This window comes from Varroa jacobsoni, unplaced genomic scaffold (assembly GCF_002532875.2).
Source record: "Varroa jacobsoni isolate VJ856 unplaced genomic scaffold, vjacob_1.0 scaffold_886, whole genome shotgun sequence".
In the NCBI taxonomy this organism is placed as follows: domain Eukaryota; kingdom Metazoa; phylum Arthropoda; class Arachnida; order Mesostigmata; family Varroidae; genus Varroa; species Varroa jacobsoni.
The window spans coordinates 97,380-114,776 of NW_019213788.1; the positions used below are offsets into that span (position 1 = coordinate 97,380).

General features: G+C 44.1%; 1 protein-coding gene across 3 annotated transcripts in view; it reads left to right on the forward strand.

Annotated features, from left to right (window-relative positions):
- Nucleotides 1-17,397, forward strand: part of LOC111264695 (lachesin) — a 132,540-nt gene that overhangs the window by 75,933 nt on the left and 39,210 nt on the right. For all 3 annotated transcript variants that reach the window (XM_086970157.1, XM_086970158.1, XM_086970159.1), the window contains 2 exons: nucleotides 14,755-14,936; nucleotides 15,777-15,984. In XM_086970157.1, coding sequence (XP_086826283.1) covers nucleotides 14,755-14,936; nucleotides 15,777-15,984 — 390 coding nt within the window. The remainder of the gene's footprint in view (nucleotides 1-14,754; nucleotides 14,937-15,776; nucleotides 15,985-17,397) is intronic.

Below are 17,397 nucleotides of genomic sequence, written 5' to 3' on the forward strand. Positions count from 1 at the left end.
AGGCTGTCATCTCTGAGAGTTGTCCTAAAGATCACTTATGACGCTCTAGAATACCCCATCTCATCGACGCCCATCTGCCCTATTCCGTTCCTTGGCCATTCGAGTTTATGGACAACTGGCCGACCTCACAGTCTATCGCAGATTCTCAACGGCATTTGATAGGTCTCGCTTGCTTTGGTGATCTACTTCATGATGCGACATAGCATCGTAGCGGTGTAACTCTATCAGGGCCTTTTCCATAGACACTTATAGAGGAAGGGGAAGACCTTTTGCAGAGCGGTCATACCTTGGCAGCTTTCTCTTTATTCAGCACTAGCAAACCCTCTACATCCCATCCTCCGAGCCAAAGGGGCAAAGCGACAGGAGTTACCATAAGGTTTATGCAGGTTACTTTGAGGGAGGCGCTGGTAACAGCAGCAGTAGCAGTGGCGACGATGGGAAGAAGTAAGGGACCGAATTGGGGGCAAGAGAAGCTTACCGGTCATCGGCAAGGAGTTGGAGGTTCGTTTGGGGGGAACATGACAACATCACAATGATCTATATAGAACGACGCTTATAGGACGACGAAATGGAGACCATCGCCTTTGGTTGACCCGAACGAAAGAAACCGACCTTTCTGAGCTTGTTCATGAGTCGTCGACTGCCACTATCGCTAGTCTGACTTTGGGAAGGCTTAGAATAGGGTAGAAGGTACGGCAGAGGGAAGCACAGCAGAGAGAGTCAAGCAACGTCCCGCAGCAGCACCACCCTCGATTAAGGAAACGACGGCAATAACCACTGCGGCAGGCGCAGGAGTTAGAAGCAGTAGGAGCACCAAAGCAGTAGGGGACCATGGTCATAACCGTATAACGGGTTGGCCAATGTTGGCGACGACGGTGAAGGCCTGAATGATGGGTACCTGCTGCCATTGACTGCCGTTGGCCACAGTAGTAGTTTGCTGACTCGTAGAGCCTGATGGGTGCTCGCGACTCAGAGGGTGATCAGGGCGGTACTGTTGCTGCAGACCTCACGAACTGTCTCCCAGTATGCGCCACACGCATCGTTGGCAGGCTGGCTAAACCTGAGTTCGTTCGATTCGGCTCTAAGCGGTTCAGTGACTACCGTAGATGGCGTCGGATCGCATCACGACCTCTTATTTCCCTCAGCTAACGGTTAAAAGACACAATGTTATAAAGAAAGAGAAGGGAAGATACGCAATTTAACAATAAACAACTTTCATGTTTTCGATAGTGACTTCCTGGTACGTTCCACGAAACCAGCTTCTCAGTGAAGCTATCTCTGAAGGAGGCTTTTAAACAAGGGTAATGGTGACTTAAACTACGGCTGCGATCAGCCCTGGCACTTGTTGCGCTAGTGTTGTGAGCTCTAGCCAAATTACAACAAGCTAGGCGATCTCAAAACATAAGTTGTACCTATAAAAAAAAATCATTGCTATTTCTGTTCTAACAAAAATTAGTTTAAGTCACGGAAATTACATCTAGAAAAGTCAAACAATGGCGGGATACGTGTTTATCGCTATGGTAGTTTGTTAAGACCACAGACGTTTTATTTTTACGATGTGTTTGGTATAAAGAAGACCTTAAGGTTTAGGGAAACCTGCCATTTTTAGAGCTTGTTGCATATATTTCTTGCTATTGTGCTTGTTATCAATCCTCTACTCAGACCCCATGTATGTGTGTACCTATATTGTATTCTAGCGTTGTCCTGCTGAGCCTTATACCTTATTACTCTGATGATGTAAATGCACCTGCGCAAGGCAAATTGATCCAGAAATTACAACACGGCCTTGTAATGTTTTCATGGTAGAATAATGGAACTACCTGGGAGAGGTTTCACCCAATTATAAGACTCTCTTTCAAGAACCTCTTTTACGAACTATGATATGACTGGTTCAAATCTCAGCATTGACAAAAAATACTAATAGATATTAATTATCAGGAAAATAAGGAAGATAAAATATCATTATTATTGTCAAGTTAATAGCTGCTTGTGTGGCTACAAGATCCAACCGCAACAAGAAATTCGGACCTTAGCAGTGCGCTTTTAATTTCGGTTATATTCAATATTGTAAATGATTTTCGAATGCTAGCCAGCATTACCCCTGATTCGCTATAGCTGTTTGGAACTTTCGTACTGCTGCTTATGATGTCTCTATTGTGATTGTTACCAGTAAGAAGACTAGAAAGAAAAGATAAGTGAGTTGGGGTAAACGAACAAAACAGCCTTCGTTTGTCTGTTAGTTAGGCAGTGGCGTGCAGTAGTCGAGCGGTAATCGAACGATCCAACTTGATGTCCCTTTTTCTCTCTTTGACGTTTCTGCTTCGGCAGATTCGATGGACCGTATGACGCCAGGCCCTTCGGCAATCGGCCTGTTGGAGCCTGACTATCTAACCATTCTCGGCGCGGTTGGGCACACCGCGCCGCCAGCTTGCCCAATTGACAACACAACACCTTAAAAGCAACAGCGTTATCGGCACATACGCTATTGCTGTCACAGTGCCACCGTCTGATATGGTTCATCCACCCCCCTTTGATATGGCCATTACCGGCAGCGGAGAGGATTTTTGGAGTAAAAGGGAGAGGAGGGCAAACGCAGAACGCGGACATTGGGCATCGAAACAGTAGTAACTCTCGTTCCGTTTGCGTCGTGGAGAGGGCATTACCGCCATGCCAAACCGGTGTAGGTCGGGCGAAACAGGTGCTGAAACGAACAAGAACAATAAGGCAAAGTGGGCGGTTGGTCTTCGCAGCTGTTGTCGTCGTCGTCGTTGATGGTCTTATTGTTGTCAACGTTATCTTGTTGAAAACCCCTTTTGCCTACTGAGGGCTGGGTGCTGGCCTAAAGCTATTGTCAGGCTCGTGCCACCATGCGACACTGGGACAGAATCGTGGGCAGAAGTAAAATATGTCGTCAGCGACGATAGTCTCTAATTGCCGCTGGCAGAAACCAAAAATGATTTTTAATCTTGCGATCAAGCCCTGTTTCGTCATTCTTCCTATGCCCCGGTATGTGATGATTTCGTTTTTATCATTTCTCCCGTCGTCTCTATTGTTTGTTGCTTCCAGCTTGTGCTCGCGGCATAGCTAGTCGAGAATGTCTGAAAGGAGCTTGTCGAAATGGCGCTCTTTTACGCACGAAGGATTGAGGTTAAAGATCAAGATGCTAATAGTTATAAAAATTCAAATGCGGGTACTGCCAGCAGATGGCATGCCGGAGTATGCGACGACACAATATACCGCCCGAAATTTCGACGAGGACATCATTTGTCCCTATACACGAAGCGTGACTGCAAGTACGAGAACGCTCCTCTTGTCTGTTATCAGTATCGCTTTTTACAATGCTGCCATACGACGTGGCAGGTAAGTAACTCAAAAGTAACCGAGCTAGCTAGCATTTGCCCGTTTCTAATCACAGCTGTACTGGCAACAGTATTCAGAATCAAGTTAATAACAGATCGGGTAGTATGTAAAGCATTGTGTTTAGTCATTGCGATCTTTCGATCATGTTTGTCTCTTCGGTGGTAAGTTTATTTACTGACTCCCTCCTTTCTCTGCCCTTTACATGCGTGTAAGCGTATAGATCTAGATACGATTACCACATGTACATTCATTCAGTGTGATAGGCTATTCACAGACGGGGCAGAGAATGTTGTCTGTCTGCAGGACTCAACGTAAGCCAAGTGAAAATGGACTCAGAAACTGGCACTAATAGATAGACCTAAAGGGACAATTTTGCAAACCGGATGAGCGATGCTATTGAGCGAATGCATCAAAAGGATTGGACAGTGATGCTTTGTATCGGCACGGATTAATCTCTGACCTCTAGCAGCAGCGTTGCAGAGGGTATAACACATTGGTTAGTGATCCGTGGCGTCCCGTCTGTGATGTTGAGTTGTCAAAAAATATTGACGGTGTCCTTAGCTAAATGGCTCTGAAGTCGTATACGTAAGCTACTATCAGCTCAGCGTTAGTATCGTTTAAAAGCTGAAGTCTGACTGTAGATATGTGCAAAAAATTATTAAGGTGCCTTTACAAGATAAGGTATTTGAATATAATACATTTCTCGTTGAGAGAAATTCCTTATTACGTTTCCTGTATAAAATGCTAGCTCATAGAAAAGTATATGCTATGTATGTACAAGATGCGTTGTTAAAAGAAGCGACCTAAAGATAGCTCTGTCGCTTTTTTTTCTGGAAACTTTGATGTGAAAGATGTTCCTCGCAGCGGTCGACAAATTATAGAAAAGTTAATGAAATGAATGTCAAAGTTGAGCAAGATTGACACGTGGCCGTGACATCACCAAGAAGCTAAGGGTCCACCACTAAACACTCCTGACCTAAAACTGACTACGAGAACGACGTCCACGTTTGAATGCTACACTAATTCACACATAATAATTTACCCCTTTATACTTTAATCTGCAAAACTCTATAACAAATACAATGAAATTTCCGAAACGATTGAATATTAATGATGAAGGATTGATAACATACGACAGTAATGCGCGAAAAACCTAAAAAATAAATGCTCTGTGGCCAGAATTGATTTTAAAAAAGTAGTATTAAGTGTTTGATAGGATTGAAGAAGCCTTACTGTCATCAGTTAATAATAAACCATTAACAAACACCTATCAGAACTGGTAGGAGAATCTTCTAGCACGATAATAACAGAATGCGTTTATTTTTAGCTACTCGACAAAAATTCACGGAAAAAAGTACGGAAAAATTTAATGTATCTGCTATACAGCTAAGATTTTGAACCATCAGCTTATTATTTAGTTGGACCTCTAGCGAAACTCTGTTAATCGTGTTAACTTAATTTTAATGAAGGTATGTTAAAAAAAAACTTATCTCAATCTTTTTCAGTAGTGATGGGGTTATGATGTTATCAGAAAAATGGCAGAAAGCTATGGATTGAAGTAATGCATCTCTCATTTCGAAATATTGTCTTGAAACTTTGAAAACTTGCTTCAATTTTGGCTTGAAAACCGCGAACTTTTTGACAACTGAGTCTGTCACGATACTGCATATCACGATACGATATCTAGGTAAGCATTGTAGGCGTAACAAGTATTAAGCATAACGATTGTACCGGAGCCATTTCTCTTGACATCCATCAACCTTTACCTTGCTATCTACTAGCTTATATCCATTATTGCCAGTAGGTGAGTATGGTAAAGGACACAATGGAGCAATATTCGAAACGTAAAAAATGTGTCCAGTCTTTCCTACCATATGGCATACCAAAAATGCATACCAAAAAAAAAAACAGTCCTTGAATCCTCAACGTACTCCTGCGACATCAACGAGTGATAAGCGTTTACCTCTCACGACAACCTTTCACTGTCGAGTGTTTGTCGCTGAAACTTCCAGCGACGTGGAAAACAGCCGACAATTTACAAAGGAAAGCACAGCGGTTAGCGTGTTAAACACGCGCAAGAACCTGTGATAGTTTATTTTACTAGAACATCACTCCGTTGGAATTATCTGATCGGACCTGTTGTTAGATATGGGCATAAGTTGACTTTATAGGTTTTGATATCGCTGTTTGAAATCATGGAGTGTTGATACCTGAACAGTAATGATAAATGCTCGGTTTTGGTTACACGTTAAATCGATAGGCCATAGCAATATCGCTTCCGCACGCTTAGGCTAATACCCGGAGTCTTGCGCTTTCAGGCCGATACCCTCTCGTACACATAGCGCGCACTATTGATGTAGCTTTTTTCTTCTGGGGTTACCGCATGGCATGATGTCTCTAGTATAAATCATACTAGCTCTACTTTCATCATAGCTGCACCAATAGAGCTTTATTCGCATAGAAGATGCAGAAAGCTGCTAAGTTATCGTACATATCGGTACAATTGACAAAGTTGGTATACGCATAATATAGAATTTAGATATCGATCAAAACGTTAGCTTCGTAAGCAGAACGGGCATACATTGGTAAGGTTTCGTCTGAACAAATTTCCGGTAAGGATACCGGACATTTGTTCAGGCGGTGTCCAGTAATGATATTCTAGAATGACGTACACATTCGGGATTAGCATGTAATATCGTCAAAGCTATGGTTCAGGCGACTGTCAGGGATACGACATAGCAGTAACACGACCCGGAGCACCCTCTTGCGATAATATCGAGGCATCATTGTGTTCAATAAGAACACTGAACAGCATTAGAAGTATTGCTGCGTTGTTTTTGTTGTTGTCGTTATCAGCGAGAATAAGCGAATAGGGCCAAATAGGTTTGCAGACGGCCACTTTACAATGTGCACTAACGCAGAAGAGGCTTGAGGAGTCAACGAAGCTACCATTAGTCTTGTTCACATAAGGACGATGAAGGACTTACTTGTCCCCTCATTTCTTCATGTAGTGTGTCTCAGCTTTTCTCGCATCTTGCTCGGCACTGCGCACTTATGGCCTTCTTTCTGCGCCGGAAGGCCCTTTACGTACAAGGGGATACGCGTGAAGGGACATAAGGGGACGCTCATCGTTGTTTGAGTCCCTGTTGCTACTTAAGACTCAGCAGTTGTTGAGCAAGCAGGTGATACCTGAGCTAGGATGGTTAAAGTGCCACAACCTTACCTAGCCTAATCTTAACTTGCTTCGCCTAGGAGGAGAAGCCTGCTTGTACGTATTATCACAGTAAGCAGCGTCGAAGCAAAAACATTGCAGTTAACGTACCTTCGCCTCGTACATGCTCGCTTGCATGAGCAGGCACGCGCCTGTAGCCTCTAGAAGGAGTAAGCAATTCGTCCCGTGCCAAACTCATGTTATATTATGGCATAAGCGTTCTTTCGGGGTAGCGCGATTAGGCGGGCCACTGTCGTTGATCCAGAATTCCTGAGAGCCAGCTGAAGCCAACCAAGGCTTCGAAGAGGGCAGAGGTGAAGGTACGGGGTAAGAGGACAACTAGCTAGTAGTGTCTGCTTGATAGAGCTGGTGTAATATATTATCTATTCAGAGGTCAGCTCTGCAAGGCTGCTTGGTTAGCTCTCGATTGTCGGTGCCAATCTGTAGTCGACCGGAGCCCCATCGATCCAAACCATCGAAACAGTGATGACTATGCCAAGTAAGCAAGCCAAAAAGCCAACGACTTACCGGAGGTTGACTAGCGAGGCTCTAGTGGTTGATTTAAGGCCTGTCTATCTATCTATCCTATCCGATGGGTTTTCATCGGAGGGAGGGCGGGAGTTATCGTTGGTAAGGGTCTCATTTGTTCGTGGCCGAAGCCGGGGAAGGGTAGTCGTGGTCGCATTGGAGAATTGCCGAGGGACGGGGAAGATAGCATTCGAGGCAGTAGCAGCACGCTTGTACCACCATTAGTTCGTAGTGGCAGCGTTGGCGTGGTACCAATGCGGCAGCATACTCATGAGAGCCAAAGTAGGCCGAGCAGTTAGTCCTCGTGCTCAGACCGATCCAACCAGTTAGGTAGGAACTGGGCAAGCGGCAAGCAGGACCACCTTGTGGCTTTGTTCTTCGTATTACCACGCCCTGTTGAAGACTCCTCCGCCTTCAAAACCCTCCAAACAGCCCAGTCTTTGCTTACGTCTCGAACAGCGCCGCTGAAAGATTTTGTGACTTAGACCACTAACTCACTATGCAGCTCTCCGGTCCTCGGTTATAGTTGGTCGGCCTCAGAACTTATATTGGCTGAGCACAGTCGAGGAGACCAGTCAACTCTACCAGTTGTGCCAGCGGCCACGGATGGTGGCGTTTTGGTCGTATCGCCACCAGCAGCAGCAGCAGCATCATGATGGCTGGTACTCCGCGAACGCGAGATTCTCAAGGGGAAAGGAGCCGGATGACGAGGGGAATGGGGAGGTTTATGGGGTAGATGAAGGAGACGGGCAGAGCGAACCAGTTCTCGGCCAGCCTGTTCTAACAGTATATCGGTTGGCCCCGTTAACTATGTAGGTCCACTTCTTGCACGCTAGAACAGGGTGGAGATCGCGTTGCCCGCTTTTGACAAGACGTCATTCGCTGCTTCCCGATCCCCATTGGCTCGCCCAAGACGGCCCACTGCCGTTACTTTACATAGATCCGTCTCCAAGAATGTATAGAGACAAGCTCAAATCCAACGGATCCACAGCGACCTGGACCGGCGAATACACAATGTGTTACTGGCTCACTGGCTTCAGGTTGACTAGCGAATCCTTCCAACTGAGTCCGTACAATGAGATAGTTCGGCCGTGTCCTATTTGCCAAGATGTCATCACTCCTTTTACCTCCATCTTCTCGCAAGAACGAAACCAACAGTGAAATTGGTTCGAGCTCACGATACTTCGCTCACGGCTTTGAGTACGAAACTGTAGGTGGTAGGTACAACACGTTGCTCTGTCCTTGTAGGCGTCCTGTCCGTCCTGGCTTGCCTTATCCATGGTCCTACTAGCTAGGCCTGCAAGCAAACGCTTAGTTAGAGAAGTAGGGCTCTGAGAGAGAAAAGTAAGGTGGCTGTGTTAGGGCGTGGCGGGGTAGTAATTCATGTAATCAGCCAATCGGCAAAGGCAGCGCCAAGAGCAGATCACCAATCGGACACAATGTCACCGCCAGACACAATGCCGATAATCCACAGATTTGGTGTTCTGTGTTATACCTGCTTTTTTGGTGATATTGTTACCTTGGAGGGATGCCGAGAAGGCCGATTGCTGCCATGTGACTTCATGCGATGTCAGCAACGGTTTTCTTATCTTATTGAGGCTTGCTCTGTTAGCTAGTTAACTCGGTAAAAATCAGTGCAGCATCAAATGTGAAATCTTGTTAAAACACTGACGTAAAGACAACACAGTAAAGGCATGCTCCATGGATACGATGGGATTCACTTTGTCAATATAATTGTACGTACAGCATGTGAAGAAGGTTGCATTCAACTAAAGGGCTTAAACGTTTCGTGAGTCGCCAACACTGACATGAACAGCTATGTATATATGTATATAGCTTGCGCTGTAACCCATAATTATGTAATTGTAACCCATAATATATTGATTAAATATTATTTATTGAAATACAATATAGCGTAATAAGGTGGGCTATGTACATGTTTGTGTTTTAGGGGGTGCCAAACTGTTGAAAGTCTACTCTCCAACTGCGTTTGGCAACGTCTCGATCAATCTGATGGGTATTACTCATTTGGAATATTGACTAGGCCTTTGACACCAACCCTGAATTAGAATGAGTAGATCAAGGGAAATCTCTGGAGAATACGCCCACACAACACCATCGGTCCATATGATCTCGAAGGAAAAACACACGTGTAGTGGACATCGGACACCTAAGACCTCGTGATGGCCTAAATATGACATCGCTAGGGAATACACTAAGAGTTGTACTGACCATTTTCAAGTTGATAAGTGTCCTCAAATTAACCCGGTATAGAGTCTCCGTTGCGCTTAAAGCAATAAAATAATCGAGAAACTTCGATTCAGAATACAGGAGTTCGAGCATTAACCGTTTATTTAGCTGTGATACTTAACGGTAATTTTTTTGTGCAGTCATATGTTATTTACACATATATTATGACAATGTTTCTCACTATTTGACTAAGATTAATATGCGTATTAAAATATTTTTACGTAAGAGCAAAAAAAAAGGGTTGGAACGCGCTTTGAATGTTGTCGGATGTACAAAAAATAGCGTTATTGGTAGACATTTATTACTGAGAACGGATCAACAGCTGTGAAGTTCACGAATATCTCCGCATTCCTTGCCCCTTGTTTAACTCTAACATCACTGATATATGTTATTAAACGGGACCGAGACAGTAAGTAGTGACAAGACATCTACTTTAGGAGCATAATCGTTCCTTGAACTATCCAGCCGGCCAACTGCTATCTCCTGATCTTGAACAAAATATCGTGAAGCAACGTAACTTATTAACGACCTTCAAGTGGGCAATAATCTATTCGTTCGTCGGAGCAATATCCAGGAAGCTTCTACCGAGACAACGTTGCTCAACAAGCAGTAGCTTTTCGGCTTGCCTACCAGAAAAGCGGCCAACAGCGGCCTGCTCCGAATCACACGCCGTAGTGGAAGTTTGAGTGCCCTCAAACGAACTTGATGGCGGCGGGGGTTGATATTGTTGCTACGATGACAACCTGGCTGAGATAGTAGATATTAAATAAATTCCATCGTAGATAGTGAGTAAACGACGGCCGGTAACCGATTTCCCTAGCTTCGTAATCCTTACTCTGATGTCGTTCGCTTCGCATGCTAAAAATAAATAAATACTCCGTTCTTCTTAACGTTCGAAAGTTCCATACTTGAGACGGCTGATTACCCCAGTACGGGTATTATATTTACGACCAGTATCTAACATAGAGTTTCCATACGTTCCTAACGTTCGTGAACAGTTACCATGCAGGTTTTCCTTTCTCGTGATAACATCAATGTAAAGTATTCTTCACACACGATTCATAATGCAACGCAGCTCAGGCAGCGTCAGATGCTTGAAATTCATGTATTGCCGCCACTCCGTCAGGCCGATCTGTAAGTGTATGTACATACGGTTTGTAGGTAAATCACTGCACGCGGTTAGGATTATCAGAATGGGTGACAGTTTATGTCAGCTCATTTCGGTGGTTCTAGGACGGGCCAAATGTGAAATTGCACCTATCAACCTCAAACAAAAAGCGACAAATCGCACTGATCTCACGTACAAGCTCACCTGCGGGAAAAGATTGTATTGGACTCGAGAATCACGCAGTACAATGTTTGGAAGGAGCGCCAAAGATACAATAGGTAGACGGATCTCTATACAGATGACTAAATATACTGCTGTAGGAGAGAAACTAAATTGGTCGATAGTACAGTTGAGCGGTGATACCTCAGACACAACTATACGGTTACCTTTCTGTACAGGAGCTGCATTTCGTCCTGCGAGGTCTTCTATCGGTGCACTCCATAACCTCATCTTCCTATTACATCTGCCTTGGACTCGTGCGCGTATCCTTATTCCGACTATTGGGCATGCGTGGATAAAGCTCGTAATGGCTACTACTCTAGCTCTTGTCCTCGGCAGCTCCGTAAAGCTAGCAGCGATGGGTTTATAGGAGGAGACAACTCGTATTAGCAGGTAGAATTCAATTTGCTAGTGGAGGAGGTTGGTTGTCGGCGCTACGAACTGCCGCCAAGCCGAGAGTGAGGTAAAGACAAAGGTTCAAGACGACGACTGTTTTACCATAGACCAAAGAAAAAGAGTCCAAGGGCGAGTGCAGACAGAGAAGATGAGGGAGAGAAACAGAAGACGAAACGTCTTATGCGGTTTAAGTATCGAGAAGCTGGGTAGAATAGGTGAACCCGTTACGCGTTCGTTAAAAAGAAGCGACAAGAAAAAAAGAAAGCCGCTGCTGTCGGTCTGGGGAATTTTTCATTCGGTTGCTGGAGCAGAAGAAAAGAGGAAAGGATAAACGACAAAAATCAGGGAAAGGAGGGCATTAGCTGGGTTCGTTTCGTCTATCTTCACGGTGGAAAGCGCTGTTGTGCTGGGGAGGGCTATCAGTTGGAACGAGAAGTGGGACTGCTATGGACGGCACATCGGTTAGAGAAGAGACAAAGAAAATAAGAACGAAAGGCGCAACGCAGAGATGAGAGCAAAAAGGGGAAATATACGAGAAACAGGAACGTGCCCAGGAACTTTGCGGCCATCCGGGCCTCAGAACTAGGTGCAGATAAAGGGGCGAATCGAAACATCACGCTATTGTATTTCACCTCAGCAGAGGTTAGGCTGGGAAAATAAGGTGGTATTAAGAAGAAGAACATCGGGCGGAAAAGTGTCGAACTCATTGAAGCTGTGCTGGCCAGCAAGATTATTTCAATATCAAATGAGTCGAATCTAACGGCCGATGCCGTTATCGCCGTGACATTGGATTTAATCTGTCACGAAAGGACTACTAGGGAATAGCTTACAACTAAATTTAAAGATAATGTATACGGTCTAGCCACGAAAATAGGAACAACTACTTGGATTTACATTTTGCTAACGAAATCATTATTAGGCTTAGATCAGTCATCAACACACGCGAGCGTCTATACAACATCGGTAGATGCTATTGGATGATAAAATTAATTTTAGTAAAATCCCTAATTACCAAAAACAAAGTAGTCGATACGCTAAGTAAGCTACGTGTATGCCGATGTGTGTAGGGGTCTCGTTCGAGCAGTACGTAGTACATTGGTAGCATCAGAGAAACGAAGCGTGGTTGAAAAGTCAAATAGAGCGGGGTACCACTAGGCCTCGTCCGAGTGAACGGAATGCTACAGCGTTCCTGTACAATTACGAGCTTTGCACATACATGGAACGAATTCATCTAGAGTAGTCAAACAGTATGCTCTGAAGTCATCGATCGGCAGTGGAATAAGTAAGCGATTGATCCCTGTTGCGGATGCTTGTGTCCGTGTCGCTTAATGTATAGGGCATTTGGAAGCACGTTTAAAAGCAATAAGCACCCACTTAATTGATTTGATAAGAGAGCTTTGCTGCCACGTCACAGTTAGCTGGAGTGTTTGTATCAGTGATATAATGATGACAATTGACCACCTAATGAGAGTTAGCCAAAATGATATGACGAGACGTAGAACCTATTCGGAGGCGTGCAGTTATTGTAAAACCTTACTGTAGAGACCACTTGTTACGCTGTCACTCTTAAGGAAAAACTGTTTATTGATACCTTCTGTTTGCTGAAGCTCATCATTTAAATCACTGTGATTTTACGAGAATTTCAAACCCCCAGCGACATCTGTGAATGATCGCATTTCGTAACTAATGCTCAAAGCTCGTAGTAATTCAGTGTTAAAGTTATTCTAAAATGTTAGATTTCATTATTTCTTTCAGTCATTAATGTTTATTTACATGTATATAGATGTGTGCAGCGACAGTTAACTTTTCGAAATTATGTAGCAGTAGCCATTTGCTGCTAAGGTGGCATGACTTGACAACTCCGAAGCAAAAACCTGCCGAGCCCAAAAGATTTTGCTTGTGTCAGCTCTACGTGCTATTATCTTCTTATGAGTTAAAAGTCATTTCCCTATGTTAACTAAGCCAAAAATCCTCTTTGCCTTCCAGCGAAACCTCCTTTTTCTAGCCTTTCTCTTTTTGCGTTATAGGGAGGCATCCTAAGAAACGACTACATATTTACTTCGACTCATTCACCGTTCGGCCCGTTCTGTTATTTGCTATAATAGAATCAGCAAAGGGTGGCAACAGGTCAATACGTGACAAATCCGTTGGTCAAAAACAAGTAAATAAGGGCTCCAACAGAGGAAAGGTTTCTTTCGCTTCTGTTGGGCTCGAATAAAATATAGAGAATTGTCGACAAGCCACAGCCAAACCGAAAAGACTAACGTTGGCGCTCATAGCAGCAGCCTCGTAACAGTGGGTCTTTCCGTGGCTGGTCCTACCTGTGTGCTAGCACTGCGAACGCTATGTAGAGGTGGCTGTTGCGATGGCCGAGGGAACGACTGCAGGCGTGGCACGCAAATTGAAACCTCGTTCTGAGCGACAAGCCCTTCTAGCCAGACGTGACACCCAGACATCCCTACGGTACCTTCCATTTCGTAGCCCCTCGTCCAAACTAAATGTCTGCCAATCTCCTTCGCGACTCTTTCCTACAATCCTATTGCCGCAGCGGCCTGCTAATCAGCTCGATCGGTTGGCCGACTGGCGGGCCGGTCACACTCCACGCAGCAGGTTTCATTTCATTCTGGATCTTTGGACACCTCGACCTTTTCGACCGGCAGCAGTAGCAGCAGGTGGGACAGCAGTATGATCACACTTTGGTTCTTCTATCACCACTTCGGTTTGGAGAGGATCAGATATCCTCTTTTAATTCGAATATAAAATACAGGGGCTTCTCGAGAAAGACAGGAGAACGTAGGCGCTGGAGGAGATACAGAGCCTTTTCCTACAATAGAGCGCGCGATAGAATAAGGGAGAAAGAACACAGCACATCAACAACGAACGGTGTAGTACAGGACACGCAAATGGAAACGCGCAACACCAGTACCTTCTTTGCCACCATTATAATGATGATCATTATCATGGCTGACAGCTGTTTTTGCTATTGCCGTGTCTGATCCTGGCCTTACTGATGATAATGACTACCTAAGTGTATGTACGCCTTTATGTATATATGTGTGTCTCTGTACTTGGTCTATCTAAGTAGGTATTGTTGATGATGGTTGGCCTCTGTACAGCGAGCTAGCTATGTGGCTGGGGCATAAAAGGGGGCAGGAAGCCTCGTCCCGTGTCGTTGCTGTAGGTGATAGTGGTTGTGAATGGGAAAAAAGACAAATAGAGAAAAGGAGAAAGTGACGTACGTGCCACCAGCTGGACAAACATCGCCCCACGTTTCCCCATAGCCTTCCTGAATAGGGCTAAATCTAGTCAGGTCCTGGGCTAGAGTCACTATTGATGGTTCTATATTGGCTATAGAAGCAGTCGTGGTGATTGGTGACACTTGATGTAACAGAAGAGAGGAAGAAAGAAACGCGGACTTGTATACTGTCTTTGCACCACAAAGTGCCTCGGGCTATTTTGTTAGTTTCGTTTGTTAACCCTAACGAGAATGTCAGTGACGACTTTTTAGCATACTTGGCGGATGCTTTTAGGCGCTCTTGATTTTCGTACGGGTGTTTTTTGCGTTGACGTTTGTCTATCTTTAATATGGCTTTATTTTATGAATATGAGGAAAACGATTTTTTTTTAGAAATACAATTACATAGTCAACTATATTGAAACCGGTGTTCACTTTTGTTTTCAGGCGGTGGTTATAATCAGGGTTTATCCGGTCATGGCCACCAATCGGTGGGTAACGACGCAGGGGACTATACAGAGGATGGAGAAGTAATCCCACAGTTTGCAGAGCCTGTGCAGAATATTACTGTGCCAAGAGGCCGCGACGCAAAAATAGCCTGCATTATTGACAACCTTGGTGACTTTCGGGTAAGTTAGTGGTTCACAAAATTTTGTAAACATCCAAGTTATCCCGTTCTCTGTAAGTTATTTACGGCCGGCCGCATTGCAAATTCTTATTCCGTGTTTAAATCATAGATATAATTTATGATGGGTTTGATTCCATCGTAGAAAAGATACTGTTATTAGCATGAGCGGGTAATTCAACCCAATAGATATACATTAAACGAATCGGTATGAGGTCTCAAAGCGGGACCCTAACGCTTTTTCATCGAGATATTGACGAGTAAGCGTGTGCGTTCACATGATAAGTTAAGTGCGGATGGAGGTGCTCACGCAATTTAGTTAATTAGTTTATTTTATTTATCTTTTAACTCGTTTGCTTCTACTGATTATAGACTTAGCAACTTTGTAAGGGACTGGCCTGGTCAGCGTTGAGCGTACGATCGAGAAGAGGTCTTTATGTATTTTTCGGACGTGTTCATTATTTTACTTAACGAGTCTGGCGCTTTCGGCTTCCTCGCTTTTCAATCGTGTTCTCGTCATCTATATAATGTTGCCGCATTGCAATAAGAACAATGACGATAACCAATGATTTAAAACGATAACGCTCATACGGCACATGTGCAGCGACCGTCCATACTCCTAATGGCAGATACACACAAAATCACATTTTTACATGCACAACATCCAAGCGGCCGTTTTCGTTGATCGATCATCACCCCCGACGTCGTGGGTAAGATTTGAACGCTACTACTGCACAATTACACACCCAGTCTAACGAATTTTCTAAAATTGCTCCTTCGGTACCGCCTCTTCGATCGTCCGGATCGATCTCGGCTCGTCCGACTGGCCGTCGACGTGTAACAGCCCGCCTGGATTAAGGAAGAAGACAAAGCCATCCTTACTATGCACCAGCAGATTATCAGCCGCAACTATAGGATCAGCTTGTCGACGTCTGACAATCGAATATTTACCTTACACATCCGAAACGTTCAGGAGAGCGATCGGGGCGGTTATATGTGCCAGATTAATACCTCACCCGTCAAAAGCTCTACAGGATACCTGGACGTTTTGGGTAAGTACCCTATCAAACGAAGTCTTTATCAACAGGGCAACAGAAGTGTTTTTGATTCAATGCAAACACAATGAATGTCAACGATCTAACTAATGATGCGGCGTTGCACAAACTTACGATGATTAAACGTCAATCGATTTTGATTCTGTTATTACTGAAACTCGAATCGCGAGACAAAACACGTTGCAGAAAGGATGTCCCGTAATTTGTCGGTGCATCCTGACATACCTATCAGGCAAAACCGTGTTTTTTTTTTAACTCTAGTAATATGCCAACGTATATATGTACATGGTCACCCGGAGAAATCATTTTTTATTATCGATGACTGTAGTTTTTTTTTACATTTGGACTGGTCGAGATTTTGTTGTCTATGAATTGTGGAGCGGAAACCACCTACATCAAGCGCTCATATCGTAGTGTACATCTGCTCGGGACTCGCCATGGCAGCAAAGGTCGGTCAGGGCGCTTCCGTAAAAACGTCCTTTCAAAACCTAAGGGAACAGCAAGTCTAACCTAATCATTTGAACAATCAGAGCAAAGTACGGCGTAGATTCTGCATCGGATCATGTGCCAGTGTACATCTATTTTACCCTAACTAAGCATCGCAACCGGAACGCAGCATGGGGAAAAGCATCGTAGAAATGACAGCCGGTGTATGGATGACAGGTAATGCAATCAGAACACTGATGATAGATACGTAAAGAAACGTTTTATCGTCAAATAGTTAAATAGCGCCTAACATCTGATGAGATGGCGCCGATGTAACACGTACTCATCTGTAACGAACGAATCTGTACCGGGATGGAGAACGTTCGAGTTTGTACCAAGATTAATACCCATAATTCGGTGCAGGGTCTTCCGAGCTCTCCAAGGTTGTTACGCGATTGCCAGCCTTACACAATGCTTCTTCTTCCTAACTATGTAGCTTTATAGTTAGCCTGATAACCTTATATTGAGTTTTACTTATACAATTTTATAACGGTATGTAAATTAAGTCTAAATCATTCTTACGGAAGCAGCCTTAGACTGACCCTGCCACGCTGACGGTTGGACCCCCCCACATCCCCAACGGAGCCGTACCTGTGGGGTCTCTTTGCCACCGCCGAGGGCTTGCTCTGTTTATCCGTAATATTAATGTAAATTATAACAACAGCAGCAGCAAAACAGCTACTGCAACTGCTTTTACAGAAGTTCAGAGGAAAAATTCTTTTTATAGTTGCAACATTCAGACTCATCACTAGTGCAGAATCTACTTTTTGCCAAATTCTCAGCACCTATGCCCGCGCAAACTGACTAAGAAACTGTCTCTAGTTGTCTGTTCGTTCTCGCTGTTATTTTTGTAGGTGTATTTTTATAGTTATTGTTACCATTTACATTTTTATTCCCTGATATATTATTATTTTTGAGATTATG